Source organism: Pituophis catenifer, unplaced genomic scaffold, assembly GCF_029215685.1.
Source record: "Pituophis catenifer annectens isolate HBS135680 unplaced genomic scaffold, rPitCat1.0.hap2 SCAF_1, whole genome shotgun sequence".
Classification (NCBI taxonomy): domain Eukaryota; kingdom Metazoa; phylum Chordata; class Lepidosauria; order Squamata; family Colubridae; genus Pituophis; species Pituophis catenifer.
Genome location: NW_027256881.1, coordinates 212053055 through 212070889, shown reverse-complemented (window position 1 = coordinate 212070889; position 17835 = coordinate 212053055). Strand labels below are relative to the sequence as shown.

At 35.5% G+C, this 17835-nt stretch overlaps 1 protein-coding gene across 4 annotated transcripts in view; it reads right to left on the bottom strand.

Moving 5' to 3' along the window:
* ZEB2 (zinc finger E-box binding homeobox 2) overlaps positions 1 to 17835 on the bottom strand; it is a 173675-nt gene that overhangs the window by 24587 nt on the left and 131253 nt on the right. For all 4 annotated transcript variants that reach the window (XM_070945711.1, XM_070945790.1, XM_070945550.1 and 1 more), the window contains exons 4-7: positions 15488 to 15559; positions 8581 to 8769; positions 7560 to 7774; positions 4904 to 5012 (exon numbers count right to left, since the gene is read on the bottom strand). In XM_070945711.1, the coding sequence (XP_070801812.1) occupies positions 4904 to 5012; positions 7560 to 7774; positions 8581 to 8769; positions 15488 to 15559 (585 nt within the window). The remainder of the gene's footprint in view (positions 1 to 4903; positions 5013 to 7559; positions 7775 to 8580; positions 8770 to 15487; positions 15560 to 17835) is intronic.

Genomic DNA, 17835 nt, shown 5'->3' with positions numbered 1-17835 from the left:
TTTTCTAGAAATTATTTTACCCTATGTAAATGAGTTTGTGACTGTTAGCTGTATCACATTCTACCACTATAAGTATGTTCACTTGCCCTTTTCCCCCCTCATATAACATCCTAAATTGAAACAAAATACAAATTCTGCCTGAGAACAAGTTATGGATATTTATTTGGCTTTTAATTGTTAATACCAGATGATCTACTGGGAAAAGATCAAAGAGTAGTACTGTGTTTCCCTGAAAATAAGACTGGGTTTTATATTAATTTTTGCTCCAAAAGACACATTGGTCTTATTTTTGGGGAAATACTATACTAAATGCACCCATCTGGCTGACAATCTTAACTGGGGCTTATTTTGGGGGTAGGGCTTATATTACGAGCATCCTGAAAAATCATGCTAGGACTTATTTTCCAGTTGGGTCTTATTTTTGGGAAAACAGGGTAGATATCTCTTGAAGCAAACACAGTTTCTTACTCATCCCTAATCTCTTATCTAACACCTTCAATTATTGAATCTTTATTGTCATAAAAATTCATTTAGTTGTGGGAGATTTTTTTTCTTTTACATTTATAAACAAGTCTCACACTCTTGAATCCTTTCTTTCCTGCTTCCTCTCTCTTATCCTGTCCTTCCTCTTTTGTAGATGATGGTTTCCAATAGTGAATGGGAATGCATCAATGATGGCCTTCAAAAGAGAATTAGTAATCATGGCTTAATTGGAAAACAAATTATGTTTCATGCAAGCCACAGTTTTGTGGGATTTAGTTGTAAGGGAGAACAATGGACTGATAATGAATCAGACACTGCAGGAAATTGCAACAGATAAGGAAATAGAAGGGAAGGAGGCAAAATGGGACTCCATTTTCTGTCTTTCTGGAATGAGTTCAATAATTCAGAATTTGGAGGTTAACTATTTTTGGGAGTACATGGAGAACTACAAACATAGATTCCTTCTACAGAACACAGGACTTTTCAGTGCCTTTTCAGTTATCTTGAGCTTTACACAATGCATCAAGGGTCACCGTTCAAAGGTTGTGGGGCTAGGATCTGTTTTAAGAGAGGGGACCTGGAAGATTAATGGGGACCAAGAATATTGTACTTCCCTGTCAAATGCCCCCTCCTCAGAAGGCCAAAAGAATTGCACACTCTGTCTAAGAAATGCTGGAGATGCAAAATAATAGCTGATAGGCCATTTGCAGTTTGTTTATTATTTATTATGAAATTTATTCACCACCCATGTTGTGTCAAATGATTCTGGACAGCATACAGCATAAGTTTTGCACCATTGACCTACAACGATGCTATTTTTTCCACTTATTTTCTATATACTATTATGTAACATTGGACACAAGAGAGATACAGAGTGATAAATGCTATGTTTGTGCTATACCACAAAAAAAATTCATGTGATATCTCAGAACTAGAAACTTTTAAAGCTGAGGGTGGGTGGGGTGCGGGAAACATTGGGGGGACCTAGAATCAACTCATCTGTATGTACCGCACAAAATCTCTAGACAGATTTCCTCCCACTTTGTCCTGCCTCCTTAAAATCTCCTAATTATCTCAAGTTTTTCTTAGCCAAAGTAGCAATGCAGCAATTATATTTCCTCTTTCATTATTCAGCACCATTGCCTAATAAATAATAACTATCAATGTCAATCAAACTTGAGGGGGAAAAAGTACTATAAAATTTACATAATCTATGTTTTCTCAGAAACTATTACAGTCTGCACAATGCGAAAATGTGATAACATTTGCCCTTCAAATACAACTTTTAAGTATACTTTAATGGCCTATGTGCCTGTACATAAGAAAAATATCTACTATAGCCTGCATTGTTGGTAAGGGCCTTCAGGATCTCAGAACCTTTAAGAAATATATGGATCGCATTTACATAATATGTTAAATCACCCACCAACCAGTCATATTTTCATTTAGTATGTGGTACCAATCAATCTTGTTAATTTATAGGTCAGTAAATTGTGTGATTTGAAAAATTTCTGATAATTGAATAAATCACAATTGCTTAACTCTAGGTAGGTATGTTATGTGAACATAGACAAGTACACCTCAACAAATAAAGCTAATACTGCATTTAAAAAAATATGAGCATTAAAATAGAGCTGCTGCTAGATTCACTTAAAGTTTCATTTTTAAAGTTAAAGAATATTTCTCCTTAACTATGATTCCTGCAATGATGCAATGATCTATCAGAGTTAAGTGATTTTAAATCCTAGTTAAGATGAAGGAGGAATCTTTGATTGTCCTTTTATGAAAAGAAGCTATTGAAGTCTTGGCTATCATTAGAGTAGCAGTTTGTATTTTTAAGTATAAGCAAATGAGAGTTTCCCATGACTTCTGCATTCAGAAAACTGTGTTTGCTTAAGCAAAGAGTAATACGAATAATCCAGGATCAAATTATGATCACAGATCCAAGTATATTTCAACTTGTAGTTTAAACACAATTTAAACACAGTTCCTGAAGTTTTGGCATTACAAGTAAACTTCTTCTAGTGGGAGAGAAGAGAGAAAGAGAAAAAGAAAGGAGAAATGTCAGCACAGAATATTCTCATAGTGAGAATATGATAGTTTGTATTTACATCTGAATTAAACTATTTGCTTGAATGGGCATAATTAAAAATCATTGGGACTTAGAAGTTCTTAATTTTGGATTAAAATTTCCCAGGACTGATTTACTTTTTATAAAGCAACATTCATTGCTTGATTTTTAGATACTTATAAGCAAATTATTAGTGTATTAAATATTAACAAAACCTGCTTTCTAAGGAATTACAATGTACAATAAAGCTCGAGTCTATAAAATATCACAGTGAAGGCTTTTGTTTGGTTTTTTTCAACATATATTTACCTATAGAAGTATGGGTAAAGACCCCCTTAGAATGAAGTCAGTCCTTATGACAACATATCAAAAAAAATTTGGGCAATAATATGGAAATGCATCATTTCCTGTTGCTCTCCCATCCAGTATAAACATGTTCTATAGAAGGGCTGTCAAACCCACAGCCCATGGGCCGGATGTGTCACGCGCTGGCCACGCCCATGCGGTTTAGCGAAGGGAAAAAGGTTGTGATACAACATGTGACGATGCTGTGACGTTGCGAGTTTGACACCCCTGTTCTATAGGAATCAATGAAATTTACTGCTGAGTATGCATTCTCAGTAGACTGGATAGATGTGTAACAATTGTAATGGAAAGCCGGAATCCTGAGCTTTATGAGTACTTTTTGACTGGGGAAAAGTTCATTTAGATTTTCATATACTGAAAAATTCAAATTGTGCCATTTTTCCCATTGTTCGGTGATCTAATGTAAAACATACAGGAGATCAAAGAAATAACTGGCTTTATTCATTTTTTTTTAAACATGTTTTTATTGTTTAGCTCCATTGAGTAGACACCAATTTGGAAAATTGCAGCCAATCTTTGATACCTGATAAAGAGATGTCAAAGTTTGCTTTGCTTATATAATCACTTTTTTTTACTTGGAAAAATAATTTACAGATACTGCATACTTTTAAGGGTATAATGAATGAAAAAATCCTATGCTACAAACATCATCCACTGAAAATTTGAATAAATTATAAAGGCTGCTTTCACTTGTGGGCTCTGCTGTTAGGTGGCTTTTTTGATATATATACCGTATTTTTTGGACTATAAGACACATCGGAGTATAAGACACACGTAGATTTCGAAGAGGAAAACAAGAAAAAAAAAGTTTTTGGCCTCTGGGCATCCGGTTTTTGCCCTCCCTGGCCCCCAGGAGCACTCTGCAGGCCTCCCAAACTGTCTGCGTGTCCCATTTTCATGAAAAATGGGCCCATTTTTGTCCTCCCAAGCCCTCAGGAGCACTCTGCAGGCCTCCCAAACCCTCTGTGCATCCCATTTTTGCGAAAACGGGATGCGGGGGGGGGGGTTGGGAAGTCAAAAACAATGGTGTATTCGGTCTATAAGATGCATCAACATTTCCACCCACTTTTTTGGGGGGAGAAAGTGTGCCTTATAGTCCGAAAAATACGGTAAGGTGGTATTGATTAATAAAATATGATTTTAGGGCAAAAAAACTTCCCAGTGAAACCATTGTTTGTTATTGGTTTACCCTAGTGTAACAGTAGGTGAAATAGAGGTGAAATGCTTGCTTTGATCATAGTTTCCTGGCTTATTCCTGTTTTTTTTGTATCTAACAACTTTATAGAAATATGAAGCAAAAATAATTAAAAAGAGAGGGAAAGAAACTAGGAACTGACCACACAAGCCATGATAAATTGATAATCATGCTTATCTGTATCTTAAAACAAATATGCTTATCTGTATCTTAAAATAAATATGCCTCAGTGTGAGATATGAATTCAACCCACAGCTAGCTTTCACTTCACCTTAAACATATCAAGTGTCTTCACATATAACATTAAGCCAAAAGAAAGCAAATTATAGTATGTGTTTGTTGGAATAGGTCAATATCCTGTTTATTGGGCTTCCTAGCTGCTCTAAATTACTAATGTGAAAAAATAATAATAAAAGGGGGAAAAAAGGCATCCATGAAAACTAGATCTTGATGGACTTCAAGGAAATCCAGCATGATATTATACTGCTGGATGGAGGATATTACTAATGTCCATTTCTATGGTTCTTCTCACTTTGGGCCTTATATTTGAAAAATTAGAAACACCTAAAGAGGGATGGACGAACGAATAAGAGAATATTTCTCAAAGAGGCAGTGAGAATGTAGAGATAAAGGCAGCCCTATTTCCTGAACCATATGGAAAATGAGAAAGCGTTTATGAAATATCGAACGGTTCTAAATAAAGTTGCAGAAATCTTAACCCATCCTTCTTGTTAAGAGTCAATTCGTGTAACAAAATGCAAATGAGGGCCCACACCTCAAAGACTTACCGCTATGGATTCGCAGGTGTTCCTTCAGATGGTGCTTATACTTGAAGGCCTTGCCACACTCGGTGCACTTGAACTTACGGTTGCCCGCTCCTTGGGTCAGCATTTGGTGCTAGGAGAGTTAAGACGCCAGCATGAATTTTATGCAAATATACGGCTGAGAGTGTATGCATAATTATATATAAAGTGGGAGGGAAGGAAAAGGACAGAGGGATAGAGGATCGCATTTGGAGGAGGAAAAAAAAATTATTTAAGCAGCTTTGTATTTATTTGTCCAAGTAGAAGCTCTGCACGGATGTTTGTTTGCTTCATTGGTGCTGCCATAAAAATCAAAGGTTGGCAGCAAACCTGAAGCCAATTTGAATACATTTTCAGCATTTGGCTTGGAATTATATTAAGACATGAACACTGGGAAGAATGGATTTTTAATTTTCAAGAAGAAACTAAGGTTTGTTACATTGCTAGCACACTGTAACTATGTATAATTTTTCATAATTGCAACTTAAAAACTGTTCCTCTGAAACCCTTTCTTGTGCCTCTGAATCATTCAACATTGTGATTACATGCAAGATTTATTTGTTATCAAATGCAGAGGGTCCTCACAGCTGAGGAGGGGGGAAAACCCTGAATCAGACAATTAACCCTTCTTTCTTTCTTTCTTTCTTTCTTTCTTTCTTTCTTTCTTTCTTTCTTTCTTTCTTTCTTTCTTTCTTTCTTTCTTTCTCTCTCTCTCTCTCTCTCTCCCTCTCCCTCTCCCTCTCCCTCTCCCTCTCCCTCCCTCCCTCCCTTCCCCCCCCCTCTCTCTCTCTCTCCCCCTTTGCAATGCAAAGCAGCTAGGACAAAACAGGAGGGAAGAAATTGGCAGAAAGAACAAGTTACAAAAGCAGCATAAAGATAGAATCAAACACAGCTGACCTTTCTGAACAAGTGAGAAAAGTGCTGTGACTTTGAATTCTGACCAAGAAAAAAAAGAAAGAAAGCTGCAGTCATCTAGTCTGGATGTTCAAGGTAGGAGGTCAGCCTTCCCAACCCCCCCCCACACCCCATTCCAAACAGCAATGACACAAAAGACTATTGCAGAAAAGACAGCCCAGAAACGGTATGACAACTGCTAGGGTGTGCTGAATCTTCCCACATTCCTAGTGAGACAGATGGTGTTACATGGGACACAGGGAGGGTTGTTCAAACAGCAGCAACCTTCAAAGATCAAGCAGAGCCCAGCCCGCCGAGCCCCATTGAGGGACCAGTGCTCATATGTTGCTGAGTTGCATAAACAAACAGCAACAGCTGCTTTGTCTCCCCCCACAGCCCTCGGAGGACTACTATAAACTTTAGTTGTGCCACTGTTAATATGATACAATCATTTTAATTTACTAATTGTAAATGCCATGAGCAAATGAGGGGACTTTTCAACACCAAAGCTACCATTCGTAATGCGCCAACACAATCACACTCTCACATGTGAAATGTAAGGCAGTTAGAGGGGATAAACATCCAGCCATTTTCCTCCTAGTGTTTTCATAGTTAGAAGCAACAGAGAAACGGGAGGAGAAAAAGCGATGGCATCTTAATATTTTGCCACAAAGGTGGCAAAGTAACAGATTAATACCCTCTTGACTCTTTAAAAGGAAATATTATGCTAAATTCTGCCCCAATGGTAAGTTTACTGATTGCAGAAACAAAGTGAGAGATAAGAACCAATCTCAAATTGTTTGATTAGAAGGTCAACTTGATACACATAGCACTAAATAAAAATATATTTTAGTTGGAGATTCCTGCTAAGATACACTGGTATATTTTCTTTTTGTTAGAATAGAAATAAACTGTATGATTGGGCATAGTACACACCAATAGGATTTGTATTATAATACATCATGCTGTAGTTAAATTTTTAAGAAGCAGATCTCAAAAATTCACCTTTGCTATGTGAAGAACTTTTTAAAATAGCACTTTTGAGTAACTTCTTTATTAATATAATAAAGTTGAATAATACATTCAAATCAGTTTCTATCTGATTAAATGCAATGCATATCTGATAATGGAATCATGTTGATTAATAGCAGATATGATGCTGTGATTTATACATTTCAGATGTTGACTGATAATGTCCTCATTCATTGTTAAAACAATCATAATGCATGCAACATATCTATGCCACAAAATTTACTCAATGTCCTAAACTTTGGGGAAACATACACATGGGGCTTAATAAAAAGTTAGGAATGATAAAAAAAAAAGATTAGAAGATTCTTGAGACATGTTTGAGATCATATGGGGTAAAAAAAAAAGCATAGTAAAACTAGGTGAAAAATAGGATTAAAATTGCTGAGGTTTAATAATTGTATAATTAAAATGCCACAATTTCATTCACATTTTGAGGAACAGAAAAAAATGAAACTAAAGTCAAGTTTAAGTGCAAATAAAATTTCCAAATTAGAAATTAACACACTCATTCGATCGTGAACATAAGACTATTAAATCATATTAGAAGAGACCATCAAAAAATCATTTAGACTTCAATTAAAGCTATTACCATTAAAAGATCTGCATCTTCAAAATGCCATGAAAAATTAATAATGATTGCCAATCAAAGCAATATCATTTCTCTAAGGGGTTATTATAGAAAGAAATCACTTAAAGTCAGCTCCCCACTCCCCACCTGATCTGTCCCTGGCTTGTGCGTCACCATATGCCGCTCGAGCTGGGTGCGGTAGGCAAACGTGTAGTTGCAAAGAGGACAGGGGAAGTTTTCCTCGTTCTTCTCATGGCGATACTTGATGTGCTCCTTCAGGGAGGTCAAACGCTTGTAGCCCCGGTCGCAATAGGGGCAGGTCAGCAGTTGGGCAAAAGCATCTGGAGTTCCAGGTGGCAGGTCTTTAACCAAGAGACATAAGAGAGAGAAGCCAGCTGAAAGGTCAGTAAATCAATGGCAGCTAATGGGCTTATTGCCCACTGCAGGATGGATTGACAAAAATCACTCCAATCTGTCTACACTAGAGACCCATGATTTCTACCTAGGCTGAAAACCACATCAATCTTTTTTTGACACACGTGGAAAAAAAAAAAAAGAAAGAAACCTTGGATATTGCTCACTAGAAAATTAACTCAAATTTCTATTTTACGCTTTCGTAAAATTTTATTCTACCTGCTGTACTCCTAGACAGAAAGATAGACAAACGGATATTTTGTTTATTGATGCCGCTTGCTAAATTACCAGTTCTTCATCTCCTTATATACTAGCTTCATCCTCACGAATACTTCTTTCAGCAGCTTTTTTTCCTCATGGATATATTTTGAGACTTAGACTCAGTGAGTATTTATTAATTTGCTTGATTAAAAAGTCAATTGTTCCAGAGTAAAATTAAAGCAAGTAGTACACCAGTCCTTTAAAATATAGCCTTTATTTCATCTGCTATTTGCTTTACCTACAGAATATTCTCAATTTGCTGACATTATATATATATATATATATATATATATATATATATATATATATATATATATATATATATATATATATTCACAATATGCTGAAATTACAGTCCCAGCCTTTGCTCATGAAATTCCACGCTTCTGCAGCTGTTCTTCAATTTTAAGGTAAACATCCAGGCATGTAGTGCATTTATAATTGCAACAGCTGCAAAAGGTCAGGAGTGGCTAAGAATGAATTCTGTCCTCACCGTTTTCTTCTTGCCCATTGGCCTCTGGAGTGCCAAGGCGAGACAGTTCCTCGGGGGCTTCTGGGTAAATAATGGCGGTATCACTGCGTTGTAGGTACTCTGCTATACTGACTGAGTGTCCATCTCCTTCCTCCAGTTTTCTCTTAGCAAAATATTCTTCAAAGTCTGATGTGCAATTTGCATTCTTAACTAAAATGGAAAAAGGGATAAGCAGGGAAAAAGATAAAAAATAAAGCTCTGTGTTCATCCTCTGGGAGATTATAAAACCTTCTGTGGAATATTTTGAACTTCTTCTTTGGTCACCCTTATCTTCACCTGGTTTATTTCACTAATCAGAAAATTAATAACTAATTTTATTCTCTGATGGTGATATTTACTAATGAAGAAGGAAAGCCATGCAGAGTATGGCTTCTGTATTGCTAGAAATGTAAAACGGGTACTCTTTTGTATTTTAGAAGGGATATTTCAGGACTAATAAACAAACTTTTATTGTAGTTAATTTATATGTATAATCTATACATAGAAACATTTTACTCCATTTTTTTATATGTATGCACAGAACCAAACAAATCATTTTTCATACTTCCACGTATTCCAGTTTAACTTTACACTTATAAAAAAATATATCAAACTTCAATAATGTAAGTATAGCCTGAGAGCAATTTTGCTCTCTATGCTTAATACATGTGAAATTGTTACTCTAGCTTTAGCTTCTCCAAAAATCTATGGATTAGATTTGGTGCTTTTAAGTCCTTTCAAGGTGGGGTTCCTTTGACGGATGGTTTAAGATGTTTGCTCTTTTTTTTTTTTTTTGCTGAGATATAGACCTTTCATGCTGGACTGGGTCATAGAAAATGAAAAGAGAGTATTCGTAGAGTAATAAGTAGTAATAAGAACTGGAACTTAGGATCGTTAATAAACGCTTGTTCTGAATTGTATCACATTCTTGTGAGAAATAATGCTACTTTTTCCTACAAAATAAGCCTAAGTAACTCAAAGTGGAGATTTGGAGTTCTCTTGCAAATGGAGCAATGTATTTTGATTGTAAAACTGTGAAGTAGAGTCTTAAAGCTATTTTTCAATCTACATTGAACATTTCCTTATTTTCTCATTAAATACAAATCTGTTTTATTTTCATTGTTGCTGAAATGCCTCTGAAAACAATGTTCTCTATATCATGAAATATCCTGTTGTTAAAACTAAATTTACCCCCTCCTTTTTTTTATGAACATTAAATATAAGAACAATTTGGAGAAAGTTCCTAATATTTAAACCTACTGTATAGAAGATGTTGCATTCAATTAAAATGATATCAAAGGGACTTAAACACATGTAACTCAGAACAAATTATAACTGGAAAATTGGACATTTAATTTCTCTTTTAATTTATGTTTTAGAAGGCATATTTCAGGACTGATACAAAGACTTTTATTGTAATTTAATTTATATGCAATCTATAACATTTTACTCCATTTATTGGTTGGGTCAGATTACAAACTCTCTGCCAAGATATTTAAAATATTTTCTCTTTCATGAATCAACAAAACTAGAGATCAACTTGATAACTGTTTCCCTTACAGTAGCATAAATCAGTAACATCCATCATAAAATCAATAAGGGAGAATTGATAATTAGAGAATGACAGAACACTAAATTTAAATCATTGTTAAGCCAACCAAAATATTTAGCATTTTTGCCTAAAAGCAACAGATGGAAAAGAAAATCCATATATTAGGTAATAGGTTTTTGCAGTATTAGGTAAAATCAATTGACACTCCTGATTGTTCAAAAGTATTTTTTTTTAAAAAAGGGGGGGATCGGAGGGAGAGGGAGAAAACCTGAAGGAAATCTCTGATTCTACAAGGTGTGTGTGAAAACTGCTCCAATAAAATTATAATCTAAAACTTCAGAATTCCCAGAAGTTGTTTAATATCAATTAAGAAGCAATTCTGGCAATAGTTTTATAGCTAAACTTAATAAACATGGCTTCACTTCCTGTCAATGGACAGTATCTTTCTTCATACTCAATGTGTTGAATTTTCTCACACACATACATGTACAATTATTTATTTATGGTTCTGATTAAGATGGAAGAATTAAATAGGTACTCATAGGGATTAAGATAGAGAAGGCACATTTCATAGCATGACTGCCAGGATGTAATAAAGAATTCTTGAATATATGAAGTACTACAAAACTCTTCAATGCATTTGCTGCAAGTCAGGAACACGGTTTCCCCTCTAGAATTAATATTTTTATAAGAATCTGTTCAGATATTGACTGGAATCCAAATATCCTTTTTTTATAGGCAAGAGTTTAACTTGTGTTGCTTAAAAAACACATCCTCTATGCATATATGAAATAGAAAAAAACCCTGAAATGTTGTTTGAAGGAAAAATAATATAGTTTATTTTCAAGAAACATGCAAGAAAAATAGTTCTATTCTGGATGCTAAACAACTGGAAAGAACAGTCTTTCTCGTTATGGTCTTTTGGTGGGAAGATGGTAGAAGAGAAAGAATTTTAGGAAAGAAGAACGTTGTGTTTATTTATATGCATACATTTGTGTCTGGGAAGGGAGGGAGGGAGGGAGGGAGGGAGGGAGGGAAGGAAAGAAGGAAGGAAGGAAGGAAGGAAGGAAGGAAGGAAGGAAGGAAGGAAGGAAGGAAGATAAATGTGTATGATGAAATTGTTCTGCATTTTGAAGAACCTGCATTTTGTCATATAATTTTGGACATGTTAGGAAATTAGTAATACTATACTAATTTTCATCAGAATATATTGCTCTCTTTCTATGTGACATATATATTATGGCCTGATCAACTATCACTATTCTGTTTATGTTTAAGTAGATCTCTATATACCAGTGATGTTTGCAAGGAAGCCACCAGTTACACAAGTGCAGAGGCAGGTCATTGTTTAGTGTTAACTCTATAAGACTATATGATATTCTTCTATGGCCAACACTGGGGTCACCTTTGATAAAGATACATAATGTATCTTTACATAATGTGGTGCCCTGGTGTGAACCAACAGAGATTTCGGTCATTAGATCAGGGATGTAATTTTCTCATCCAGCCCATTTTCCCCAGGATTGATACTCCAACAGTTTTATCTTTTATATCACCACAAATGTTTGGGATCAGATTCCAAAAATGTTTTGCCATGGTAAAACCTAGGTTAAATAATTTAGAGCTGGTAGTCATTCAGTCCTTTGGTGTGACATTTTCTTTCTTTATCATCTTTAATATTCAGGATTCAATTCTTTAAAAAAAGAGTTGTCACACTTCATTTCAGTGGCGAAATAAGTGAATAATATAGTAAAAAAATGTTTCCTCTTCTGATTTTTTAAAAACTAAATCTTCAGGCTTCATATTAAGTTGGTTTTATCTGGCCTATAATCATAGTTCTATATAGTAGCTGGAATTGCCTGCTTTGATAATAAATGTCTCCTTAGCTAGTAAACTTGTAAACTTGTGCATTATTCAGTTTCTGTATATATTTAAAAGAATTCAGGAGCTCAGTCAAATATTTATGTCTAACTTACACACCTTAAAAACGGTGGGATTTACTAAATTGACAGATTTGACAGTAACAATGTTTGCAGCATGATGACATGGTAAAAGGGTAGTATAAATATCAAATTTCATATGGTTGTAGATAAGGAATTAGAATTTTTGTGTGTGTTACTGTATTTACCCCTCAATGAAATATAACGGATCAGCACTACAACCAAAAATGTTAACTTTCACTCAAAACCATAAATGGCTATTTTAGCGGCAAAAAAACCCCAGGCTTTCCCTTGTATGCTCTTTGCAGAAATCCCCCAAATATTGATTCATTGTAAATTTAAATTGCCCACAAAAGTGACAGTCCCATCTGTGATTCAAGCTTTTTAGGAAGATGTAAAATGTGTGGTCTTATTAAGGAAGTCTTGTTTTAATTAAAGACTGGGGCAGAGTCTCCTTAAAGACTTGGGAGCCTAACATCATACTGTATGAGCATAAACCACACTCAGGAGAGTAGATATTTAAAGGAAACATTTCAAGGGCTGGGAGGCCAGTTATTTCTTATGGGAACTCTTGCTGTGAAATGAAGATAGCTGTTCCTAATCGGCAGCAAAGCTAATAAAACTACAGCCCCCATTAAACAGGAAGTGGCAGCCGTCATTGGTATACACAGATTAGAACTGAGGAATGATCAGTCCTTTCAACTTGCCAACTTTTACTTCTGTTTTCATCTTTACTGAGAACTCTTTTGCTACTTAAAGAAGAACAAGTCTTAGTAAGGACCAGTTCCTGCCACTATTACTAGGAAGGTGAAGGTACAAAGGAAATTTTCTTTGATTTTCATCTATTTGTTCATCCATTTCCTAAAAAAATATAATGTGGTCGGTTAAACTAACATATATGCAAATTGTGACTAAATGTAAAACAATGTATTTAAAAAGATGTTCACATTGTGAAAGCCACTCAAATGTGGCAGCTAATTCTGGAATCAAGAGACTCATAAATATCCTGATATGGTTTTGTTTGATTCTTTTTCAAAAGCTGTAAAGCACAATATATCTTCATAGAAAGCAGATTTCAATCATTCAAAGAGAAAATGACTCAGCCAATCATGTAACTGAGGAATTGAGACACCAATCATGTTACTGTATTTATGTAGTTCTGTATTTGAAGTCTTTCTAAAATTTAAGTGAATTTGCACATACTGTAAATGCTTATCACTCAGTTACAACAATTAATCAGTGTAACAACTTGCCTCCAGAAGCTGTGGTGCTCCAACACTGGAAGTTTTTAAGAAGAGATTGGACAACCACTTGTCTGAAATGATATAGGGTTTCCTGCCTGAGGAGGGGGTTGGACTAGAAGACCTCCAAGGTCCCTTCCAACTCTGTTATTATTCTAGTAACATTCTTAGTTTGTATTCAGACATGCCTTTGAAACACATGGAGATGAAACTCAAAAGAAGACTTCGACCAGTAGATCATACAAAGTCTTAATGCTATGATTTCTGAAATACAAATTTCTTTCTCAACGAAGTATCATAACATAATCCTTGATGCATTTTCTGCTAGCTGAAGAGATGTAATACTCTCATAGAGGTGAATAAATACTCCTGAATTTATTGCAACCTTTGATGACAAGGAGATTAAATGCTGAGAATATCAAAAGCACAAGGGAAGAATTTTACATGTGATCTTTCATTTGAATTTAAAAACTATACATGGTTTGATTCTTTTAGATCACATTACCAAACTCACCAAATACGTCTTTTCATGGTTTGTTTTAATCTCAAAAAACAAAGGTGCTCCAAATTCTGCACTATAGTTGATGTATATTGAAACATAAAGTGGCTTCATTTTACTTTTTGTGGATTTTATTCCAGTTGATATGTAACAAAAATGGGGGGGGGGGGAAATCCCCACTCAGACTCAATTCCAATATGCTTTTAATTTTCATTATTTTTTTCCATTAGGTATTAGACAAGTCAGTCTGTTATGCTGTCTAGTAAGAACATGTGGGTGTGAGCTGGCATTAGAGATATGTGAATGTTACAATCCTAACATTTTGGTGCCACCTTCATTCACAATATTTTAAGTGGGCATTAAGATGGAAACTAAAATATGGAGAATAGGGAAAACTTGGTTGCGTTATTGGAAACAATGACTATGGTTTCCTTATATCTCTGAACTTATATCAAGTAATACATACTAGAATCATGCAGCAAAACATTGCTCATTGTGAGGACTAGCTAAGATTTATATCTAGAACAGACTTTATACTCCCAATCAAATGCCAAATAGTATTTGCTTGGAAGCAAAGATTTTTTATTTGATTTTATTTGATTTGAGTACTGCCCATCTCAGTGCATGATGGAAGTGGGAATTCACTATCAGAATCTACTTGTGAGCTTCTTAGCTATATCTTAATTGCTTTTGTGTGTGATTGAAAATATTGAATTAGATAAGCTTTTGGGTTGATTTAGTAGAACAACTTGCATTTGTTGGAACAAAATGAACTCTTACAAGACAAAACATTTAATACAGTTTAAGCAAAAAATGTCCCTTGGACTGCAGGGAAATCAAATCAGTCAATCCTGAAAAAAAATCAACCCTACCTGTTCTTTGGAAGGACAGATACTGAAGCTGAAACTCAAATACTTTGGCCACCAAATGAGAAGAGAGGACTTATTGAAAAAGATCCTGATGTTGGGAAGGATGGAAGGCAAAAGGAGAAGAGGACGGCAGAGGATGAGATGGTCAGATAGTGTCACTGACATAATAAACATGAATTTGGGAAAACTCTAAGAGGCAGCAGAGGAAGGGAGGGCTGTTGTGCTATGGTCCATAGGGTCATGAAGAGTGGGACACAACTTAGCGACTGAACAACAAAATTAAGCAAAAAAGTGATAGCTCAGAAACCAAGCTGCTTTGGTATCAATATTCCTTTCTTCTCATCTACAGGAAACAGATTTCTGAGAAGAGTAAGCTAAAAAAAAGTTGAGAACATGAAAAGTATCCAAAATGAAGACAAAGCATATTCAATAAAACATTGTGGTTTGGTGTTTCTACAAAATGCATTCCCATTCCATTATTAAAAATATTTCACTACTGTCATAGAATAGTAGCTCTGGCTGGACTGAATTCCAACATATTGATATTAGAGACTCAGAGTGAAAAAAGAAAAGGAGGTAAGGATGAGGCATTTTTTTGAAAATGTTCTTAGTAAGATCAGTGGATCATTGATTTGCATCAGGATAAACTACTTGGGCAAATTTTAAAACATTGGTTATTGGACATATCTCAAACCCTCATCCAGGAAAGTGAATTAGCTGTTGAATTCTTTCTGTTTGTAGGACAGTTAAACAAGCTGCAAGAATACAAAACCAATATAAGCCTTTACCTGTTCCATTGTTTCCAGTGGTTTGAATGGCAGCTTCTGGCCCCATGGTGTCATACTCTTCCTTCATTTCTTCTACAAAATGAAAGAAAGAAAGAAAGAGAAGGAAGGAAGGAAGGAAGGAAGGAAGGAAAGAAAGAAAGAAAGAAAGAAAGAAAGAAAGAAAGAAAGAAAGAAAGAAAGAAAGAAAGAAAGAAAGAAAGAAAGAATATTTTCAGTATTTCACATACCAAACAGCATATTAAAATACTGATCAAGTGACAGTCGACATGGGTGACTGTCCACTTGTGAATGTCTGGTTCTGTTCAATCTGTTTAATGCAGTTGATCATATTTGCTGAACGGGAAGCCACAGCTTGCACAGAATGAATTTTCTCCATATTAATAGTTATCATTGAGTATTGTGTTTATATTGAACAGAACTGGGATATTACAAATATGGCAGCAGTTCCTGTGATCTTAGCCGTTGGAAAGAGGTGTCCGTATAATCACAGAAATGGTTGCAGCTACACTGTGATTAGATTTGTCCCGAAATTACATGACAAAGAACTTTAAGAAAGTTCAGCCTGCCAAAACTCAACTCCCCTGACTGAAACTAAGTCCACGCTCACTTATGACAAATACTACAAATTATGAGAAAGGCCACTAAATTTTGACATCCATGGAAGACTTTTATTTTGGTTCCTGGAATAAACAATGACAATAACCCCATCTATCTAAATAAAGACAGGCATGTTATGTTCACCAAGGACAAAATTAGATTAGAAAAGTATAGACAGAAATACGGTATGTCTATACAACAATGTATAGCTTATAAACACAGACACTTCAGACTTTTCTGAATAGGCTTGAGCTTTTCACTTCCTCTTGGCTTCACCTATTAAATACAAGGAACAAGGGCAATTGTACTGCTATGATTCCTTGGAAGAGGAGCAAAATAAAAATGTGAAAAGTATATCCTTTCAATGTATTACTTTAAAATAATTTTCAATGGTATGTTGTGAAACTTGTTGTTGTTAGTTGTGAAGTTGTGTCCTACCCATCACGACCCCATGGACAACGTTCCTCCAGGCCTTCCTGTCCTCTACCATCCTCTGGAGTCCATTTAAGCTCATGCCTACTGCTTCAGTGACTTCATCCAGCCACCTCATTCTCTGTTGTCCCCTTCTTCTTTTGCCCTCAATCTTTCCCAGCATTAGGGTCTTCTCCAGTGAGTCCTTCCTTCTCATTAGGTGACCAAAGTATTTGACTTTCATCTTCAAGCTCTGGCCTTCTAAAGAGCAGTCAGGGTTGATCTTCTCTAGGACTGACCAGTTTGCAGTCCAAGGGACTTGCAGTCCAAGGGACTTGCAGGAATCTTCTCCAGTACCATGGTTCAAGTTGTGAAACTAGGATAGATTAATTTATCATCTTGGTCTGCCTTAATCAGTCTCTATTGCCTTTCATTCATTGTAAACATGTCATACTTAACAAATCACAGAAGTATCTGTGGTTTTCCCTACCACTTTCACTGGCAAAGAACCAGCAGTGGTGGTACCTTCTACCAGTTCACCCCGGTTCGGGCAAACCAGTAGTGGAGGTGGCGGAAGGCTCCACCCACCCACCCAGACATCATCACAGATGCTCTGAGCATGAGCAAAGCGTGCACGCGTGCACGCATACTCTCAGTTCTGAACCGGTAGTGAAGGTAAGTGGAACCCACTACTGGTACTCAGGATGTGAGCAGTTAATTTCCAGAGCTTAATTCTGACTACCTTTTTGATCTTTAAGGTGCCATTTCTTAGTGCTAGAGATTGCAGCAATTGATGGTTGTGTTGATCATCACATAACTGATTTTTACTGTGATGGAAAACAGTGGCATCAAGAACTACAGTGTTAATTGGCCTTTGAACAAATGATGTGAATAATGCTGGTATTTTATATAGGAAAACACCTCACTAGTTTTACTATTATAATTTATCTTTTTTTTTTGATATAGCAGCAAAAATAATACAATCCTATAGCAAAATTTTTTGAAAATGAATCCCAGTAAGTTCAGTGGAGATTTCTCTTAAATAGGTAGATAGGCACAAAACTGCAATCTAAGGTTCTTAATGGGACATGTCTGAAACCAGAATTAAAACAGCATTGTTTTGTGGCATTATGTTATATTGCTGCATTTTTGGTCTTTCTTAAATATTTTGTAGAACAGCACAGCATATTTTTGTATTGTTTATATTGTCAGTTATGTTTAGCTTCTCTCTAGTGGCTGCAGGTAAATTTCAGGAAGAGTACAAAGAAAGAGTTTCTCTCTCTTTGCTAATAAGTCCTTATCCAGTTATTCTCGTATAACATTTTTCTTATGCACATTCT